Source organism: Nothoprocta perdicaria, unplaced genomic scaffold, assembly GCF_003342845.1.
Source record: "Nothoprocta perdicaria isolate Ctin4 unplaced genomic scaffold, notPer1 scaffold_1, whole genome shotgun sequence".
Taxonomy (NCBI): domain Eukaryota; kingdom Metazoa; phylum Chordata; class Aves; order Tinamiformes; family Tinamidae; genus Nothoprocta; species Nothoprocta perdicaria.
In genome coordinates, this window is record NW_020454093.1 from 2855530 (window position 1) to 2874574 (window position 19045).

Sequence of the window (19045 nt, forward strand, 5' to 3'; positions counted from 1 at the left end):
TAAATAGCGGCGGCGGCGGCGGCGCGCCGCGCGCCTCGGGCAGGTAAGGGGTGTCCGCGCGGCCCTGGGGGAGGCGGGTTGGGCGCGGCCGGCAGGGCAGGCACCTGCCCGCCCTTGCTGCAGCTCTAGCCGCCCTGCTCGGCGGCGGGGCGGGCGCCGTGCCGTGGCCGTGATGGCCGGGCCGGGCCGGGCTGGGCTGGGCTGGGCCGGGCCGCCTCGCTGCGCGGAGCCGCGCGCACGGCGGGCCGCAGCCGCGGGGCGAGCCTGAGGACGTGCGGGGATCGGCCGCGGGGCAGGGGGCTGCTCGGGAGCCCGGCCCGCCGCGGGGCTGCCCTCACGATGTGTCTGAGCGTGCCGAGCAGCCGCGGCAGAGGAGGCTGCGGCTGCTGTTGCGCGTGCCGCTTATGTAGGACACGGGTGCCCTGGAGGGAGAGAAGCCTCTCGCCGCTGCCAGCGGGCCCGGCTGGCCTCCCTCCGCCTGCGGCCGGCCCTGTGTGCCGCTGTCCCGCGTGCGGGTGGGTCAGTACGTGCCCCGCTGCACGCAGTGCTGGGCTGCCCTCCCCGTGCAGGGCTCCGTGTCCCTGGGGCGGGCTCCCCCGCTGGATGCACCTGCCCTCATGCAGTCCCTGCAGCGCTTGGAAGCAGCACGCCTGGTGTGCTGCAGCGTAAGGAGGGGGCCCCCGGGGAAAGGCGCTTTTCCCAAATGCCATCCTGCTTAACTGCTTGCCCAGGGGCTGGCTGTGCTCAGGGCCCGAGCTCAGCTGCACAAACAGTAGATGGGAAGGCTCTGAGGAACATCCAGGCCTCTGTTGTCCTCATGGTCACAATTGTGTCCTCTCAAAGATCTCCAAGTCTTCTTGCCTGCGTCTTTTGCTACTCCTGTGGGACAGGCTCCTAGAAGCTGCCAGAAGTTGCTCTGTCTGGTGCTACCTGTTGGAAGAGGGAGAAAAGACATCTCTGGTTTTAACCATGTGCATGGGCCTCACCTCTATCTACCTTTGCCCCAGCAAGTCAGTACTAGTGTGTGCTTCACCAGCGTCTCCGTGTAGCCTGTCACCCTCCTGGGCGCTCGTGTCCAGCACTGCATCATGGCCACCCACCAGCGATGGAGCGAGGAGGATTGAGGAGATCGAGTGAGGAAGGGCTATGGACCAGCCATTTTTCTCTTGTGGTCTGCAGGGCTAGTAGCTGGCAGCACCTTGAGGGAGTGTAGCTGTGTGCTTGGCAGAGCTCCTTGATGCTTGGCCATGTGGTGGTGAGAAGGACCCCTGGTGCAGTTGTCTGGAGACTGGCAGGATCCATCCCCCTTCCTGGAACTTCCACTCCAGCTGCTTCCTTGTGCTTTTCCTGATGTTCATTCCTGTTCCACCTGCAACTGTTATAAATATCAGTGTAGTGTTACCCTGTTATGCTGAGCCAATATCATCATTTTGTCAGCCCATTCAAACCGTGTTGTCTGACACAGCCACTGGCTCCTTAGGAATCTTTGTGCCAAGCTGCTAGATTTTGAAAGTCTTCCCTGTGGGATATCAGAGTTTCATACTGCATGTGATGAATGACAGGCAGTAATTAGAGGCTGAATACACAAGATGACAAATTGAATATGTTTGGCACCTCAAAATGTCTCAGTGCTTGTATTCTTAGTAATTTTATGTCAAGCTAGCTGGCATTTCTCCCATGTCTTTCATTAAGTGATTTAAAAACATCTTGGAGGAAGGGAGGTGTGTGGTGAAGGAAATAGCAAACTCCACTTTGTTTTTAATTTGCCCAGCTGGGCTTGCGCAAAGATGCGCTCGCTGGCTATCGAGAGTGTGATCCAGAGGGAAAACTGTGATACACTAACAAGCAGTAACTACTCTGAATGAAGAGGATTTCTCCCTAGATGGAGATTGTCCTGTCGCCGTTCAGGTCTGAACTTGGAAGAAAACATTGCAGAATGGTGGCAGCAGCAGCTTCCCAATAGTAGTTAAAAATCGTAAGGGGGACATTTTAATAGAAAGCCACGGGAAAGAATGGCTTGTGGCTTCTAATGGGGTTGTCATTATGGACTAAAGCAGATTGTGTGGGGCTTTTTTGCTTTTCAAATGACAACAGAGATTAGACCTTTTGTTAGCAGTGATCTGGGTGCTTTTTTTGCATGCAAGAATGGGGCCTCATCAGGGAAATGTAAAATGGAAGGACAGAAGTGTTTTACTACTTCCAGTACTTTTTTTTTTCCTTCCTTTTAATCCTCAATTCCTGAATTCATATGACTGCATGAGGATCTCAAATTTCATGTGGGTAAAGGAGAGTAAATTTATAGCCCTGCTGGTTGCAGTAGAAATCTTGGCAAATATGATCTCTGAAGGCTCAAACTAGTAAGCCAAGTTCCAGTTTCAGAATTAAAAATATATTTTTAAATTCCTGGAGTTGCCTGTAGTGTGAAAGTTAAACTGTTATGCACAAAAAAAACCCAACAAACTAGGCTGTTATTTCCTATTCTACCTACCTGTCATGGGCCAGAATTAGAGAAGCACAGAGCACTGTGTGATGCCAGTTAAGCTCCTAAGCAGGCTTCCCCTGCAAACTCTGTTTCCATGTCCCTATCCCTCATGCTTAACTGTCTCCACTCTGCTGAACTCTGTCCTTGCAGCTCCTGACCTGGAATTTCCATGCCTGCTCTCAAGCTAAATATGGAGGGAATATTCTTATGTGTGCATGTGGAGGCAGTTGATCTAGCAGAACTATTTCAAACATATAGGTAATACAGGGCTTACTGCTCTTGCAGTATTTTTTTTTCTTGAAACTCAAGAAATAAAAGTTAATCTTTCCTTGGGTTTACTATTAAATTTTGGTGGTGGCATAAATGGAATTAGTCCTCCTTTGGACTTTGCAGCATAAAATTTGTCTCTTTCATCTTCAAAGCCACAACAGGCTGTTCTCAATGTTCTTTTTGTGGCTTGAAAGAATTAAGAAAATATGCCCATGCTTCATTTCTAATGTGTGTTTTAACTTAATCTCATAACAAGAAGACTAGTGGAAGAGAAGCAGGCGCTGTGTTGGAGCAATGAAAACAAATCTCTGGCTTTTGGGGCTTTTTTGAAGGGCAGAAACATTGAATACTCTTTCACTTCACATTGTTTCCTTTTGTCCTAATTAACTTGTACTTATTTCCATGTTTTCTTCCCTAGAGGGAATTGCAAGGAAAAGGATTCAGATTTCCCTCTAATTATAGTGTGTTGCTGTTAGAAGGGTTAATGTGCCTCAGCTGAAAGACATCTTAGACAGCTATGTCTGAAAATGCAATGTTTGTATTGAGGCTCTTTACTTGGTTCCATGGTGGTAGCTCAGTGCCTTTGAACCACATTAGATCAGTTATGAAAATGTTGAGAACTTTCTAGACATTGGGGCGTGTATGGAGTACAGCTGATAAAATTGCTCCTGATAACTTGGGAAAGAGCAGTAGAATAAAGGAAGGAGAGGTGACCAACATAACGCATTTTGGGTTCAGAAATACAGCCATTAAACTTTCAGCTTGAAGTTGCCTGAGTTAGGAGCAGGGCAGTAGAAGCCAGTGAAGAAGAGGCTGAAGCCTGGCCTCCCTTTGGGTTTCTGGTCAGCTTCTTGGAGAGGTGTCTCCTTGGTTGTCAGCCACTGCAGTATGGGGTACAGGTAACCAGCCGATCCCTAAGCCACAGAAGTACCAGCTTCCTCCTAGGCAGCAGCAGAAATGACTTTGCTTTCTTTGCATGCGCACTTCCCTGACTTTCACTCAGGCTTTCCCTGCCCTTGTCCACGTCCAGCAGGCTTCTCATGCATGTTACCCTGCATACTCAGGTTTTAACCTTAGCACTGGTTTGTTTTCTTTTGTCTTGCTTTTGAATCTAGACTCTTATGGGCTTAGAAGTCTTCTGGGAACTGCTATATTACTATCTAAAGTTTTCTTTAGGTAGCCCATACAAAGGATTTGGGAGTAGGGAAAGTCAAAAGGAAGTGTGGTAGCAATATGCTTGCCAGCTGTGATTACAAAACAGTGAGACTTGAAGTGTGCAATCTTTATTTAGCATGGCTTTCTTTTTTTATCTTTTCAGAACAGGACCAAAAATCTTCTATGTCCTTGCTCTTGTGGTTATATAGGACAGAAATCTATTTAGGGAGAGAGGCTGAAAAGGCTCTCGCCTGCTGAAGGAGAAGCGAGACTTGCATGCTTTGAAAGGTATGTATTAGATTTGTTTGGTTAGAGTCCAGTAGCAATCAGTATTCATTTGGACTAAGGTTCTTTCAGCAGTATATTATTTTCCAACTCTGCTTCAGTGACAACTGTCACTTCCTGCAAATTCACGATACAACCTTCTTCTCTTCCAGTGTTTTTGTTTTTCCCCCTCAAGAGGAAAGCTAGTCTCCTTGCACAGATTCAATGTTTTAAAATAATGTCCATTTGACTGTAAGACTGTATATATACAAAAACAATTTAGGTGCCCAACAGTATTTGTGAGCACTGTAGTTGTTTTCAGTCTAACCATAAGGCAAAAGATGTCCCTTCCTCTGTAGTCAATGACAGCAAACTCAACCAGGCACTTTATTCCATAACGGGGATATTGCCAAACAGTAAATAGGTCAAAAGATCCAGCTGAAATGGGCTGCATAGTCTATTCACAAGAGTGAATGGTATGAAGTAGCTAGCACCACTGTTGACTCCTTTTGCTTTGTGTGTTCCCAGATGTACTCCAGTTTTCTGTGACTGAATGTTATCGAGGAAAAAACCTCATCTACTTGAGGAGATTCTCTTGTAATGTATCCAGGGGCTGCTCCCGTACCAGGAGGTGAAGGAATTAATGGACGCCATGGAAAACTTATTTTTTTCCTTTTTGTTTTTGGAGCTGTCCTGCTCTGTGCTGGCTTCCTGCTTTCAGTATTTATCCTACAGTCGTGCCCGTCTGGAACCTTCAGTGACTGCAACGGGGTCCTTAAGGCTGCTGGGCCTCTGCTGGCCATAACTGGACTAGTTTGTGTTTTATTGGCACGATCAAGGGCCAGGCTCTATATAAGACAGAGACAGTTGCAAAATGAGCAGGTATACAGCCTTGTGTTTTGTCGAGGGAGCTGCCAGTTCGCCCAGTTTCTTATCTTTGGGTTCCTGTTCTTAACCAGTGGAATGCTAATCAGCATCCTGGGCATTTGGGTTCCTGGCTGCAGCCCCGGCTGGCAGGGCACGCAGTACAACCACACCAGCAGCTCTGAAGTGGATCTGCAGGGCTGTGGCTTCCTGTCGCTGCAGATCATGGGCCCTTTGATTGTGCTCACGGGGTTATGTTTCTTTGTGATAGCTCATGTTAAAAAGAAACAAAACTTAAATCTCAGTGAAGAATCTTGTGAAAATGAAGAACGTCCTCAGAGTCCAGAATCCTTTCAAGTTACAGTAGGTGAGTAAATAATGCATTATCTCTGGGACTTTTTTCACTAACAGCTTACATCTGTGCCTTTTACTCATATGGGCTCTGTGTCTCAGCTCTGGTGTGTTAAACCAGACAATCTTGCATGTTTTCCCCAAAGGTCACTTCAGTTATCTCTCTTTCCAAAGGATAAAACTGCTCTTTTGGCATTAAAAGAAACATTTAAAGGTCTGTGCAAACAAAACCATGTTGTCTGGCACAAATGAGTCCAAGATTAGTGTCAGCTATACTCTTTGAAAAGGAAGTAAATCACAGGTTTAATGACTTCTATAACTATATTTGATACTTGTGGAGTTCTGTTGAACCATTAAACGGGAGAATGTTTCCTATACAGTATTTCCCTGAATAATGGTCAGATTTTCCATCAGTCAGGTATAAGTGCAAGATGCCACTGTTAATGCATCCACTCAAGCTCTATGTGATTGTTAGCAGGATGTGTTTCCCTGCATATTGCATGTCACTGAATAGCCCATGAACTGTATATAGAGATTACTCTTGGTGAGAGCTAAAGAGCTATCAGTGATGAGTTGGGCCTGGCATTGCTCAGTTGTCACCTCACTGACTAGAACTGAGCTCTGTTATGCACGGTTCTTGCCTCTTCTGCTGGTCAAAACAATGTACAGGCCTGTAACTTGACTTGCAGAAATGATGGTTAGATGTCTCAGAAAAGTTAATGAATTTAATAATCTTATCCACACTGGAATAGATGTGCATGACATAAGCAATGTCCCATTTCAGGTTTGTACAGAGAACTAAATACTTGCATATCCTTGCATAAGCCAACAGAAATGTGGTTCGAACATCCAGCTTCTGGAGACAGCCAACAGTGAAGAGACTAGCATCTTGTAGCTAGATGGAATTTTTTTTCCCCTTACCTGTATTTTCTAGTGAAATATTCTATTTATGAATGTGATACATTTCTCTTAGGATAACTGCTTCTTAATGCACTTCCCATGTACTTTTTGTAGCCCAGAACATAATTCTATGTGTGGGATCACTGTGCTAAAGGTTGGTACTGCAATATCTGTACGTACCTGAGACAGGGAAGCTTTCTTCTAGGATACAGTGAACGGAGGTACTCATTGTTTTTTCAAGAGCAGTAATTGATGCTTGGGGTTTTCTTCTCCCCCTGCCCAGGTGATGCTGTAATGGTATTCCCACCTCCTCCACCTCCTTATTTTGCTGACCCTCTGTCACCAACTGTGACTCGTTGTCTTATGTCGAGTGGTTTGCCAGCAAGTGAAAACCCTCCACCATATCACACTATCTTCAGTGATGGGTAAGACTTTTCTTGTTCATATCTTGAGAAGTATCTTAGATATCTTAAATAAAACTGAATTAATTTTCTCTATTAAGCACTATAAAGTCTACTTATGCATCACTTCTCAGATACTTTACTGTAAAATACCTTACTGACATTAAAATATCCTGTGCAACAGGGGAGTCAAAACTAGTGTCTTCAGGAAGGTTAAATTCTAGATTATAACTGAAAAGAACTCCTGGAGTGAAAAAAACTTAAATTACTGGCCTTATCTACATATTATTACATATTGCTATCATGGACTGACCAAGAGAAGGTGCCTGTGACAGCAGGGCCTCAGTAGCACAGTGGCCACACTGCTGCATGTTGGAAACAACCTAGCTGGTGGAGGCTTCAGCATTGATAGTGCTGTCCAGGCCCTAAACCCCTGGGAGAGCTCTTCTAGCAAGCCCCATTCCTGCTTGGTTGGCTTCTGATGATAATGCCATTACACTGAAGAGCAGGAGGTTCTGTGGTACTGGAGAAAGGGGGTTGCAATGCCCTTGCACGTGAAGACATACCTTACCTCCCATAACCACCCTGTGCAGCTACTCTTCTTAACATTCAACATAGATGATGAGCTAGATGCTGCTACCATCAAATCCAGCTGGCAAGAGCTGCAGATTCAAATTTTGTGTCATGGGGACCTAGAGGGCCGTTTTTCCCTCCCTCACTTGGGGCGAAGGGGGAACCCTACACAATAAAATACTTCATCAAAGAGCAACTTATTCTCTGACTACCAGTGTGAGATTCTCCTAGTGTGAGATAGACTCCAAGCAAGAAAGGAAAAAAAAAAAAAACATATATAACATCTAGAAATGGTAGGAGACACTGACTGCTCACGTTTGATTGAGGTTCAGTTTGAAGGTGATTAAACTCTAACTACCCATATGCTTCATGTCTGCTGTTTTTCCACTTAAAATAGTTTGAGCGAGTGTTTTGTTTGTACAAAGCTAAGGGGAATCTGATTCTTCTACTGGGTGCTTTACACATATGCTAATTCAGGGTGATGAGGGCAGATGGGAATGTGAGAGGGATGGGGCTGATTAAGCAAAAAACACTTTCCAGAAGCCTGTGCCTCCTGTGATGAAGCATGAATTGCTTGAGGGAGGGGAGGAAACAAACTTCATTTTGTCAAGTGCAAAAGCCTTTGACTGTTTTCAGACTGTGTGAATGTAATATGTGAGCTCTGAAGTGTAAAATGTAAGTTGTGTTATTGCAATGTACAGACAATGGGAGCTAGCAAAAAGCGGGGCGAGAGTGCGTACCTGAAAAAGAGCACATAGCACATCCTGCTCTGAAGAAGGAAAAGCAAAGGGAGGAGAGAGGCAAAAATGTCCTGTGACCCTCAAAGTTACTGGGAGCTTCTTGCTGCTAGTGCCTGTACTAAGCACCCTTCTCCCTTCATCTCTTCCTCTATGTGATTCCCTCTGGCTGAATCAATTGCCTCCCCTCAGGAATGTCCTCCCTCTGCTCAAGGTCTCACGTATGACCCCATTAATTCAGTCATACCTGTGTGAACTTCTCTAGGTCATGAACATATGTACCCAAGGAGGTAGTTTGCAATCTAACATGTTGGGGCAATTTCTAGTGGGTTAAGTGTTTCTGGGGGGGACAAATCACTTCAGCCTTGGATGTGGGGACCCTGGAGCTCTTGCTTTGGCAGTCTGTGGCTGAGGAGTTCCAGTTATCACTCTTTCCTTTCTCCAGGGCCATCACAGATACCCTGTGGGTTGCTACTGCCTCTGGGTGTCCCTTGGCCATGCTCTGCCAGAGTATTATCTGCACATGGTAGCAGCTAAGGCATCATGAATGCAGCAAACGGGTTCTCCTCCAGTCTTGGAGAAAAAGCAGTGGTCTCATTCCTCCTAACCTAGTGCCATAGCTGAAGATCCCCATCTTTCAAAAGCAGTTCTGCTTTCACAGCTGGTGGTTACTGGGCAACTGAGATTTGCTTCTTCTGTGTATTGCCCTGTGTGCTGTCAGCAGGAACTGTTGAAGCTTGCAGGAGGGTAGGTCATGGCGTGATCCCAGGAGTATGAGGATCCCAGGAGTGTTTCAGCACTGTGTCCTGTAGCATTCCCTCAATGGGCTCTGCTCTTTCTCCCATAAACACCCAGCAATGACCGCACTAAAGATGACGTGGCTATGCTGCGTTCCTGCTCTTCAGGCAGTGTTTGTAGAGGCATAGATGTGCACAGAATGAATCAGCTCTAGGAGCACATTATGAGGAAAAAAACAGATTTCTTCTTCCTTTTCTTGGGAAGCAGCTTAGGTGAAATGTTGAGATCTTTTAGGCACCGAGTTCCTGATATTGCCTGGCCCCAAGCTGACATGAACAAGCTATGAGGGAAGCAGTGGTATGGATGTTCAGTACCTAGTTATAATAGTTAAGAGGAAGGTAGTGAATACCTGGCTTCTGTCCTTGAGTGTCACTGTGAGCTTGAGCAGTCCATTGCTGCCTAGTTGCTTCTGTTTCTCCAGCTCCAAGCAGGAACGCTGCTGCTTATGCTTCTCATGGATTGCTGTAAAGCTTAATGAAAAATGCAAGTAACTTTTAATTTAAGATCTCAGATTAGAAGGATTGTGATTTTAGTGATGTAGTTCTAGGACTAGAAACAGTATATTGTAAGAGAAGAGGAAATCACGAATTTTGTAGACTACGAAAAGGAGGCTATGTTAGGATCAGAAGAATTAATGAGATTGTGAGATAGCCCCGCCAGAAGCAGCTAATACCCTAAGCCATCCTGTGGTTGATGATGTGAAAGGTTAGCAGGGAGATTGTTTGCCCGTCCCCTCTGAATAATGTAATTTTTATATGAGTCATAATAGAGCCCATAGTATGAAATCCAAGTGCTTATGCAAGTTCTCTGTGTATTACATGTATTACGGAATGTGTGCATGTGTGTATGCTTATGTAAGGCAAGTAGAATTCTGCTTCCTATAAAAAAAAGTGAAATATACTAATATGCAGCTTTATGTTTTACAGATTACAACTTGCAAATGATGAAAGAACAGTCGCTACTAGAGACTATGAAACCATATACACAATTTCTGGCAGCAGTTCACCTTCAGATATTTTACCAATGCTGTATCCTTCCTCTGAATCGCCTCCAAAATATGAAGAAAAAGAAGCATCAATGACAAATAATGAATATTCTCCATCCTCGTCTTCATCTTCTTCAACTATTTCCTTAGCCACATCTGACACCAGCTCATAGGGAACTGTGAACTAGACTTCATTTTTAAATGAAATTGTACACTCAGACTTAAGATTTTTGATTTTATTTACATTTTGTAATAAAAGCAATAATGTTGGCTGTGTCTATTTTTTCATCAAAAAGCATAAATGATGATTTGGGGTTTCAAGAAATACTAGATAATGCTAGTCTGAGCTAATGGTTTGAAGAGATTCAGATCACTGCAATAATGTTAAATGTTCATCTTGTTCTGTTACAGCTTTAGTATCTATTTTTAGTTGTTCTTTATATAATGGAGGCACTAAGTAGGGCCATTTTTTGCTTATTTTAATTAAATCTGTTTGGAGCTAAAGAAAAGAAATAATAGGGAAGCGTTTTTATTTCTATTTTTGTATGACTTTTCTGGAAAATACTTGTTTGCAAAGTTACTGACTTTGTATAATAGTCTGACAGCATTTGCAAGAGGAGGAGCAAATATCGAGAACTTAAATGCGTGCTTTTTGGTTTGCCTGGTAACAAACACAGCTTAATTTAGACTTTCTCGGTCATTACGTAAGTATAATCTCTCTGAAAATCAGTTTTAGCCATCAGTTAATAGCCCTAAGGCAAAGCTGAGGGTAGTAAATAAGCCAAGAACAGTTTAACTGTGGTAATGAGTGATTTCATGGGGATTTTTACTATTATTATATATCATCACTCATGGTTTATACAAGCCGCCCTGATTTATTTTTTGACAGTGAGCTCCATTTAACAACAGTATTTTCCAGCAGCAGAGATTATTTATCAGCAAATGGCTCTTTCACGGAAATGCAGACAATGCACATTTTTAACTGACGCAGCATTTCTCAGGCCTTTGAGAAATACAAGCCTCTTCTAGAGCATCTGTCTGTACAGCCCCCTAAGTTAGCGGCAGCTCCCTTTCTCCAGGATGAGTGAGAACAGGTTCCACTTCTACTTTATAAATGTGTACACCCATTCCTGAACTGAAGGATTTTCTGCTAGTAGATAAGTTTAATTTGCAGAAACTGAGTTGCTGCCGCCTTTGGTACTCTATCAGTTGATCTGAAACCTGTTGGAATCCCCTGAGAAATTACCTGGTTTTGTTCCCAGAAACAGAAGGTGGCAGAGCTACTATGTGGGCTTGGTTCTGCAAAGTGAACTTAACAACATGAAAACATCTTGCAAGAGAGATGTTGGCCTTGTTTGACCAAGTGCCTTGGTCAAGCACTTGCATGCTCCTGGATCTCAATTACAGCAAGTCCCTGGTGAATTTTGGGGAACCTGACTGCAACAGAGTAAGATTTGAATTACGCACTCAGTTTCCTCTCTGTACCTCGTGTCATCTGCCCTGAATACGTTTCTGCAGAGATGCTCCTGCCTTCGGCCACTTACTTCCTCTGTTGTGCTGGGGGCCTCTGTGGGGCCATATAAAACCAAGCAAGCCAGGGATGGGGGTAAACTGAGCCAGCAATAGAGCTGAGGGACTGGAGCACACAGAGCAGTGAGCAGGCACACCAAGGACAGAGAGTTAGCCTGGGGGAGCTGGTTCGACGCGCATGACTCAGACATGCAAAATGCCCATGGAAGGACATTGGAAGACAGGCACCTACACAAGCCAGCATCCTCTCTGCCCCTTCTCCCTTCCCTCCAGTCTTTGTAAGGAGTTTTTTTTAAAGGTTGCTGGATTTAAAATGCCTTCTGAAACAAAACTCTGTGTGTGTTTGTTTGTTGTAGTGTTTATGTTTCTCACCTTGTTCCTTACGCTGGGCAGCCGCATGCTTCATGCATATCTTGCACATGTAAAATTCCAGTTCTGTCATACTATTGCATAATGAGTGCAGAAGCTGGGGGATTTTACCTTAAAAATCATACGCAGACAAACACCCATGTGGGCTTTGTTCTGTTGTTTACATTACTGATGAACACTCATTTATTGAAAAGCAAAAAATCAATGAGTGCTTAATGAAAACACGGATTTGTTTTTAAAGTATGCTTAATCTTTCTTTCTTAAAAAAAAAAAGTCATATCTGATTCCTATCTGAAATGTTATTAACCTTTTGTGTTGTCAGCAATTGTGTTGTCAGTTGTCAGTTGTTCAGAAGATGTACCCAAGAGACCAGAGAAGTCAAGTAACATATGTTGACTTTGAGCTGAGACCTCGGGTAATGAAACGTAACCTTCCTCTTCAGCATTATTGCTTTCACCTTCTATTGCGGAATCTCCAGCATGGCTCATTTTCTTTCTAAAAACAAACAAACAAAAGCCCACCTTCATGGAAAGCAGGCTTTTTAAAGCTGGTGGCCTGACTCTTCAGTCAGCTCTTTGCATCTGAATTTATGGAGAGGGGTAGGTATTACATACCTCTGGGGAAAAAAATAAAAACAAGAAGAGGCTCCACAGAATTTCTCTGTATATTGAGAGGATACTTAGTGAACACTATAACTTGCAGCTGTGTAAGCATCTTTTCTTTTTTTGCATATATGGAGGTCATTCCTCTAAAATTCATTGGATGTGCTGGGTACATCTCCGCAACCAGCTTAATGGAAAACTAACACAGCCGGGACGACAGTGTCTGTTTGCTGTGTCGAGATCTATTTGAGTAAGGTTAGAGAATGTGATTAAGAGGCTGGCCAATCTGCCGCCACCGCTAGCACTGGATGAACAGCATTAGTAGAAGGAATTCTTGATGGGGGGAGCAGAGGGTTAAATGTCCATATTAGAAGGGAAGCAACACCTTGTAAAACCGTAAAATTAGCTCAAAATAATACCGAGTAGCATTTTCATGGAGGAAGTGACATATTTTACTATCACACGAATGGTGCTATAACCTTCTTCCTGCCCTAAGGTTAGCTGAAGCGCTTGACATACAAATGCCAGGGAGCAAATTAAGTTAGTTACTGATTCCCACTTACTTAAACAAAGTGGGAGGTCAGGCCTGCTTACCCTCTGCAGGCGAAGTGGAGGTCTGTCTTCATTGGTGACTCACTGACATGGCTCTGCTTCTCTTTGGAACATGACAGTCATTTGGACATGAAAGGGGTTCACAGATAGGTAAATAAATGCCTCTAAAATAAATCTTTTTTCCTTCATCACCAGCATTTCTAATTGCAAATCTAACTTACCTGACAAACTGTCATTTCGCAGGTCTCTACAGCGAAGCTGCATTATCAGGAGAGCTGCACACAGGCCCTGTTAGATTGCACCCACCCCCCCAGCCCCTTGTGGGTTGTAGATCTGTCCTTAGGAAGCAGGTCTGAAAGATTTCCTGAGGCACAGGAGGAATCTGCATTCCTGCTTTACCATTAGTCAAACTTCTAAATAAAATCCCAGGTACTTGGCTGTTTCCTTAAGTCTTCCATGGGAAAGGGAGGGTTGCTATCCACATTTATTGCTCTGCGCACCTCTCCCACTATCCCTTTTCCACTGCATCTTTATGACCAGGGATTGTCATGGTCTATATGCTCATGGGCATTTCTCTACCCAGGCAGTTTCTTCTGTCAAAACCAACATGTTTCTGCAAGTGATGTGTCAGTCTTCACCTAGATTGGTGCTCCTTCATATTTTTCAATACAGATGCCAAATACAGCATACTTTCTTGAGGAAAAAAGTCCTTCCTAATAGAATCTTTGGTTTCGATATCGTCCTGCAAGTGAATATCCCATGACGGGGGGTTGGAGGGATAATTTCATTTTTTTTTTAAAGCTGATTAATGTGTAATATTGTAATACAACATAGTTTTATTTTATATGACATCCTTTTAATGCTGGCAGGTCCTTGGCTATATCACAGCATGTAAGAAAATACAATCTTACTATGACAGACTTAGAATGTGAATGACTAAGTGAAAATTGATAGCAGAAGGAAAGGAATAAAAATAGGATTAAGTGAAGCCTGTCAGTGTATATTAGAATGACTCTTGAACCAGGTTAGAGAATTGAAGAAGTGCAGAGCACTACAGAAAATCTGCTCCCAACAGCGAGCGCTGCAGGGGAAGATTGCATTAGTGGTGGAAAATTATGCTGAGCAGCAGAAAGCAAAGCAGTGCCAGCCTGAGAGGCGTAAGGTCCCTGAAGCAGAACTGAATATCTGATACTGCAGCAGTATCTGCCAACAACATCCATTTGGAAAAAAAAGATCCTGAAATAAACCAGGGAACCACTTGAAGATAGTGGAGATGTAATTTTGTCTGTATGACAAAGCAGATAAAGATTTTAGAAACCTAATCAACTCAGTCCACTTTGTTCCATTTTACAAAACTGCTTCAATTTGTTCAGCAGTTATTCCCTTATAAAAGGGACTCATTTAGGAAATCGCCATCTTAAGTGAATTCCAGAATATCCATTTACTCAGCAAAACAAATGCAGAGTAAAAAAAAAAAAAAAAAAAGAAAGAAATGTGATCTGTTAAGTCTCTTAGATCTTGACAGTGACCTGAATGTAACACTGCTACAGTAATGTAATGGGAGAAACATGGGAAGCTTGGAGTACATCAAATCCTAAAGACAAAGGGATACAGTTTACAAGAAAAAGTAGAATTTAAATTTAGATCCAACTGTACAAAATATTAAGAAATATTTTTCATTCTGTTTTCAAAGTCAAGTGACAAGGGGTGTTGGAAGAAATCCTTGGTACTCTCCAGCTGTCCATCTTGTCAGCCAGTAAGATAGGTCCTAAGCCAGAGACATGGAATGAAAGCCACGAGATACTGCAGCACCTGGCTTGGAAAACACCGACTCCAGTAAGCACCCAGCGCTCCTTGCACAGGAGAGCAGAGGTGCTCCGGCTCTTGGTTCAAGGAGAGTAAGCAGGTGATATTACATCTCTTTATGTCATTGGTGAGACAGCTATAGTGATATAACACTGCTTTAAAAGGGATGTTGGAAAACTTGGAAGACTCAATGAACAAAGACAGGAATGATTCATGGTATGGATAAAAAACTGACTTTCAGAGAGGAATAGCAAACCTTTAGTTTACCAATATAAAGTTAAGGTGACTTCGTTTGGGCTATTATTATTCATAATGGGAGCTTATCTGACAATTCAGAGCTTTTCTGTATAGCTGCAGTAATATGATGCTCTTACATTGTGAGCCCTAATGCTTTGATTGAGTGGTGTGCAGTGCTTTGGCTAGAGCTGGTTCTGAGGGAAGGCCTGATCTTGAGTACATTTGTATGAAGACTTTAGGAACAGCCATAACAACAGGCTCTGACAACTTCCTGATTATGTTTTAAGGAGTCCAGCATTAGATCCAGCTGCTGACAAATCAGAAGAGAAAGATACATCTGCAATTGCATTCAGCATCAATACTGGAAACACTGAATTCTGTGAGCAGTAGCTTCAGAACTGAACACATATCACGCTGTGTGATAAGCATGCACAATAGAGTAAAAGCACCTTTACTAATTCTGAAGAAGCAGCCTGGAAAAAAAAAAAAAGTGTTATCTAGATCTAAGGCTACTTTTACTTTTTAAATCTCAGGATAAACTTGCTTCCACAGAGCTACTATTAACAAAAATACGTTCTACTACCTGAGGAATAATCTCCATTTTGCTTGTACTCCCTTACTAAGCAGATTGTATAGTTGAAGATTTTTGCTTGTTAAGGAATTACACATTCTATAAGAACACTGGGACAGCAATTACTTTAGTCTGAAACTACTAGTAAACAGAAAATCTCAATATCCAATTAATCAGCCTGCTTACTATATGAGATATGGGAAAGCAATCCTAGTGTATCCTTGCTTAGGGCTTGATCCTGCTGAAGTCTGAGGTATTTAAATTAGTAGTAGGAGATCTGTAAGATTCTGACAACAGCTTGGGTTGTTGTGCAGATTGCAAACTAGCTGCAGCCAGCATGTTGTATTAATCCTACCATTATTGCAGGGCCTGTTTCAAACAGGAAATCCCAGGAATTAATGGAAAGCAGAGAATATATTATCTACATATTTTTGTCAGAAAGGAATTGAAACTGAAAAATTTAAACTGAAAAATAAATATTCTGAACTTCTGAACACAGAACTTACCTTCTTCAAGGTAACCTTCTGCAAGGTTTAACATTGTAGGAGACACTTTCTCATTCCTGCAGGTGTACACCATTTAGGGAATGCAGGCATTGCTCAATCTAAGCTCTAAGGAAAGGATAGAGGTCCTCTGGGAAATCTAAATGTCCTCTGGGAAATCACAGAGTAATTACGCTACCTTCCTACAGCTGAAAAGCTTCGGCTTGCCTGAAGGAACTTTGTTTCCTGTGACCTGTCAGGCTGCTCCGTACTCCCCACTCTGTTTCTGCTTACTCTCCCGCTCAAGCCACTAGCCCTTACTGGCAAAACATCAGAAAGCTTACCTGGATATTTTTCAACCATGAAAGTTCTGGACTGCAGAAAGAGCTGCAATCCAGGTCCAGATGTGACTATAAATGCCACACTTCAGAACACTGTGAAGTGCTCACCATGATGGCCATGTATTTTCCTGCAGATCTGGGCTGTCAGTGACTGCCCAAAGACAGGGAGGGAGGGAGGGAGGGAGTCATCGCAGTGCTATTGACTAAATATATGCTGTCCATATGTTGGACACATCAGCTGGCACGGGGCCCAGGAAAAGCTGTGGTGTCTGCAGCTTCCTTTCTCTCCTGTCTGTCATGGGCACAGGGAGGAAATATCAGTGGGTGCCAAATTAAAGAAGAGGATAAACAAGGGGACAAGTAACCATGCAAGGGTGAAGTTGTTTCGGAAGCATTGGTGGTAATTCAAGAAATCTTAAGTGATCACTTCAAGCCTCGCTTCCCAGACCTTTATTCTTCTAAGCAAAGTTTATTCTTTCACATGATGGACCCTGTTAACCATACACACACAAAGTTCTTGTATAATTAACCTGAACCTTTGACTTTATATACTCAGCAGAGGCCCTTACAAACACTCTTCTGTTGAGGCTGAAGATAGGTTACACTTAGGAATGGAGCAGAACAACAGCAACATAGAAGATTTCTCCCTTAATGTATTTTCTGTCACTCCTTATCAGCCTAACAGATCTGATGTCATGGTGTCAGATGGTGATAAAGCTGGTGCCACTTTGCTCTTTTCAGGTGTGTTTTTGGGGCTGGTGGGAATCACATTCACTGTGATGGGATGGATAAAATACGACGGCATTACTCACCTGGAATGGACTCAGTTACTGGGGCCTATTCTGCTCTCTGTCGGCGTGACTTTTATTCTGATTGCTGTTTGCAAATTCAACATGCTTACATGCAAATCCTGTAAAGAGAGAGATGAGAACACATCAGAAGTCGACCAGACGGCAAGTGGACAGTCCTTTGTTTTCACAGGAATTAACCAGCCTATAACTTTCCACGGTGCTACAGTGGTACAGTACATCCCTCCACCATACCCAGTGCAGGAAGGCGTTGCTGTGAACCCCCCCTACCTGCACCCCATGCTCAGCTGCTGCAGTGCTGGTTCCTCTGGTGCCTCACCAGTTCCTAGCCCAGACTCTCCTCAGTTCTGCCCTGCCTACCCTCTTGATAACCCAGCTTTTACACAGGATGAGAACTACTCCCCTTATCTCACAGACGACACGCGGACTCAGAGGTATGTCTTCTGAAATGCCTTAGAATACGTGGACACAGAATTCTGAATATTTTTAAATACTAAACATGATTTCAAAGGAAACAAATCATACTGCAGGGGAGGGCCTAATCCTTCAGACTTTTTTTTTTTCTTTGTTAGTAGCATTTCTACATTAAAATCTATGGAGAGCTTCTGCAAGTATTTTCACCCAAATTAAATTCAATTCTGAATCTCTTTCAATTTTCAGTGTACTAAATATCTTGTTATTTTCAAAGATATTACTATATAAGCTTCTGTCTGTATATTTTTATGCTTATATTTCTTACATATATAAAATATATTTCTTATGTTATTTCATGATTCTTGACCTGAAGGTTACATGTGTGGATAGATGAGTCCACCTAAAAAGAATTACAGTACAAGACCTAGTGCACAAACAGTGTTTTTGTGACAGCAGAAGATTGGTTCAGCATCGGGTGTTATCCTTGCTAATTATGTACTCTCCTCTCCCACTGTAGCAACTTTTATTATATTCCTATTTGGGGGTATATACAGATCACAGATATTACAGAGCAATATCTATGAAACTGCTTTAATCCGATATAAATATATATAATTTATAGCAATGTTTAGTAATATGCTTTCTAGAAAATAATTCATTTAATTCCTTTGTCAAAGGGTACTTGAAAATTTGTTGGCTAACCCATTGTGCTCACCACCATGGGTGACATACACAGGCAGGGTGCAAATTTTGACATTGGTGTGACAAGGTGTCACATTTTGACATTGCTATACTTTGCACATATAATACAACAAATGGTTAGATTGTAGTAAAACTTCATCATTTCATCAAGCAAAACTCTCACTGAAACCAGGAAGTGCCTGGATAAGGCTGACAGGACACACCAACGAGGCTACTGCTATGTTTGGTGTTTGTTACATTTTCTTTCTGCTCCAGCTCCTCTTTCTACTTTCAGGTCAGAAGACAGTTTTGATGAGCCAGAAGAATTTCTTGAAGACTATGCCTGCAATGACCTGTCACCCCCCCGTTACGAGGAAATCTACCCACTGTCTTCAAGGAGAGTATAAAATAAGCACGGACAATGGACTGCACTTCTGAGAGATGTCAGCTTCTTGACTCCTAAATATCTTTCTTTTGTAAACACTTGCAGGCTAAGTGACATCTTCGTCCTGATACGGAGTTCAGTGTCACTGGAGATGTTTAAACAACCCCTTCTTACATTTTCTCCCTCAGAATTTGCTAGCCCTTTGCTATGCAGCTTAATAGCAAAGCTATTACACTAAGGGACCTAAATCCATATTAGGGTTCCTAAACAATGGATCCTTTCAAGAGGTCCTGAATTTCAGACCTATTGAAATCAGTGTGAGATGTGAATGCACAAGGGGCTTGTAGAAGGTCATAATTGCTCCTCATCATTAGAAACCACTTGATTTACTCCTGAGCTATTTTGCCTCTTAATTGCTTGGGAAAGTTCTAAAGTGCACAAAGGTTTGATCTGCCTAAGTGCCTGTAACATCTTAATCCTGCCTAA

At 43.1% G+C, this 19045-nt stretch overlaps 2 protein-coding genes across 3 annotated transcripts; both read left to right on the top strand.

Annotated features, from left to right (window-relative positions):
• Window positions 1-19: 19 nt before the first annotated feature.
• Window positions 20-10011, top strand: TMEM171 (transmembrane protein 171). 2 transcript variants are annotated; one of them, XM_026038727.1, is made up of 5 exons: window positions 20-43; window positions 4071-4195; window positions 4700-5402; window positions 6570-6711; window positions 9722-10011. In XM_026038727.1, exons 3-5 carry the CDS (start codon window positions 4772-4774, stop codon window positions 9951-9953), a joined length of 1005 nt encoding a protein of 334 aa, XP_025894512.1. In that variant the 5' UTR covers window positions 20-43; window positions 4071-4195; window positions 4700-4771; the 3' UTR covers window positions 9954-10011. The 2 variants fall into 2 exon arrangements, with proteins under 2 accessions (XP_025894512.1, XP_025894520.1); XM_026038735.1 differs by lacking the exon at window positions 20-43 and adding an exon at window positions 2690-2740.
• A 6843-nt stretch (window positions 10012-16854) lies between these two features.
• TMEM174 (transmembrane protein 174) lies at window positions 16855-18581 on the top strand. The gene is made up of 2 exons (XM_026035356.1): window positions 16855-17513; window positions 18470-18581. Exons 1-2 carry the CDS (start codon window positions 16882-16884, stop codon window positions 18579-18581), a joined length of 744 nt encoding a protein of 247 aa, XP_025891141.1. The 5' UTR covers window positions 16855-16881.
• The last annotated feature ends 464 nt before the right edge of the window (window positions 18582-19045 follow it).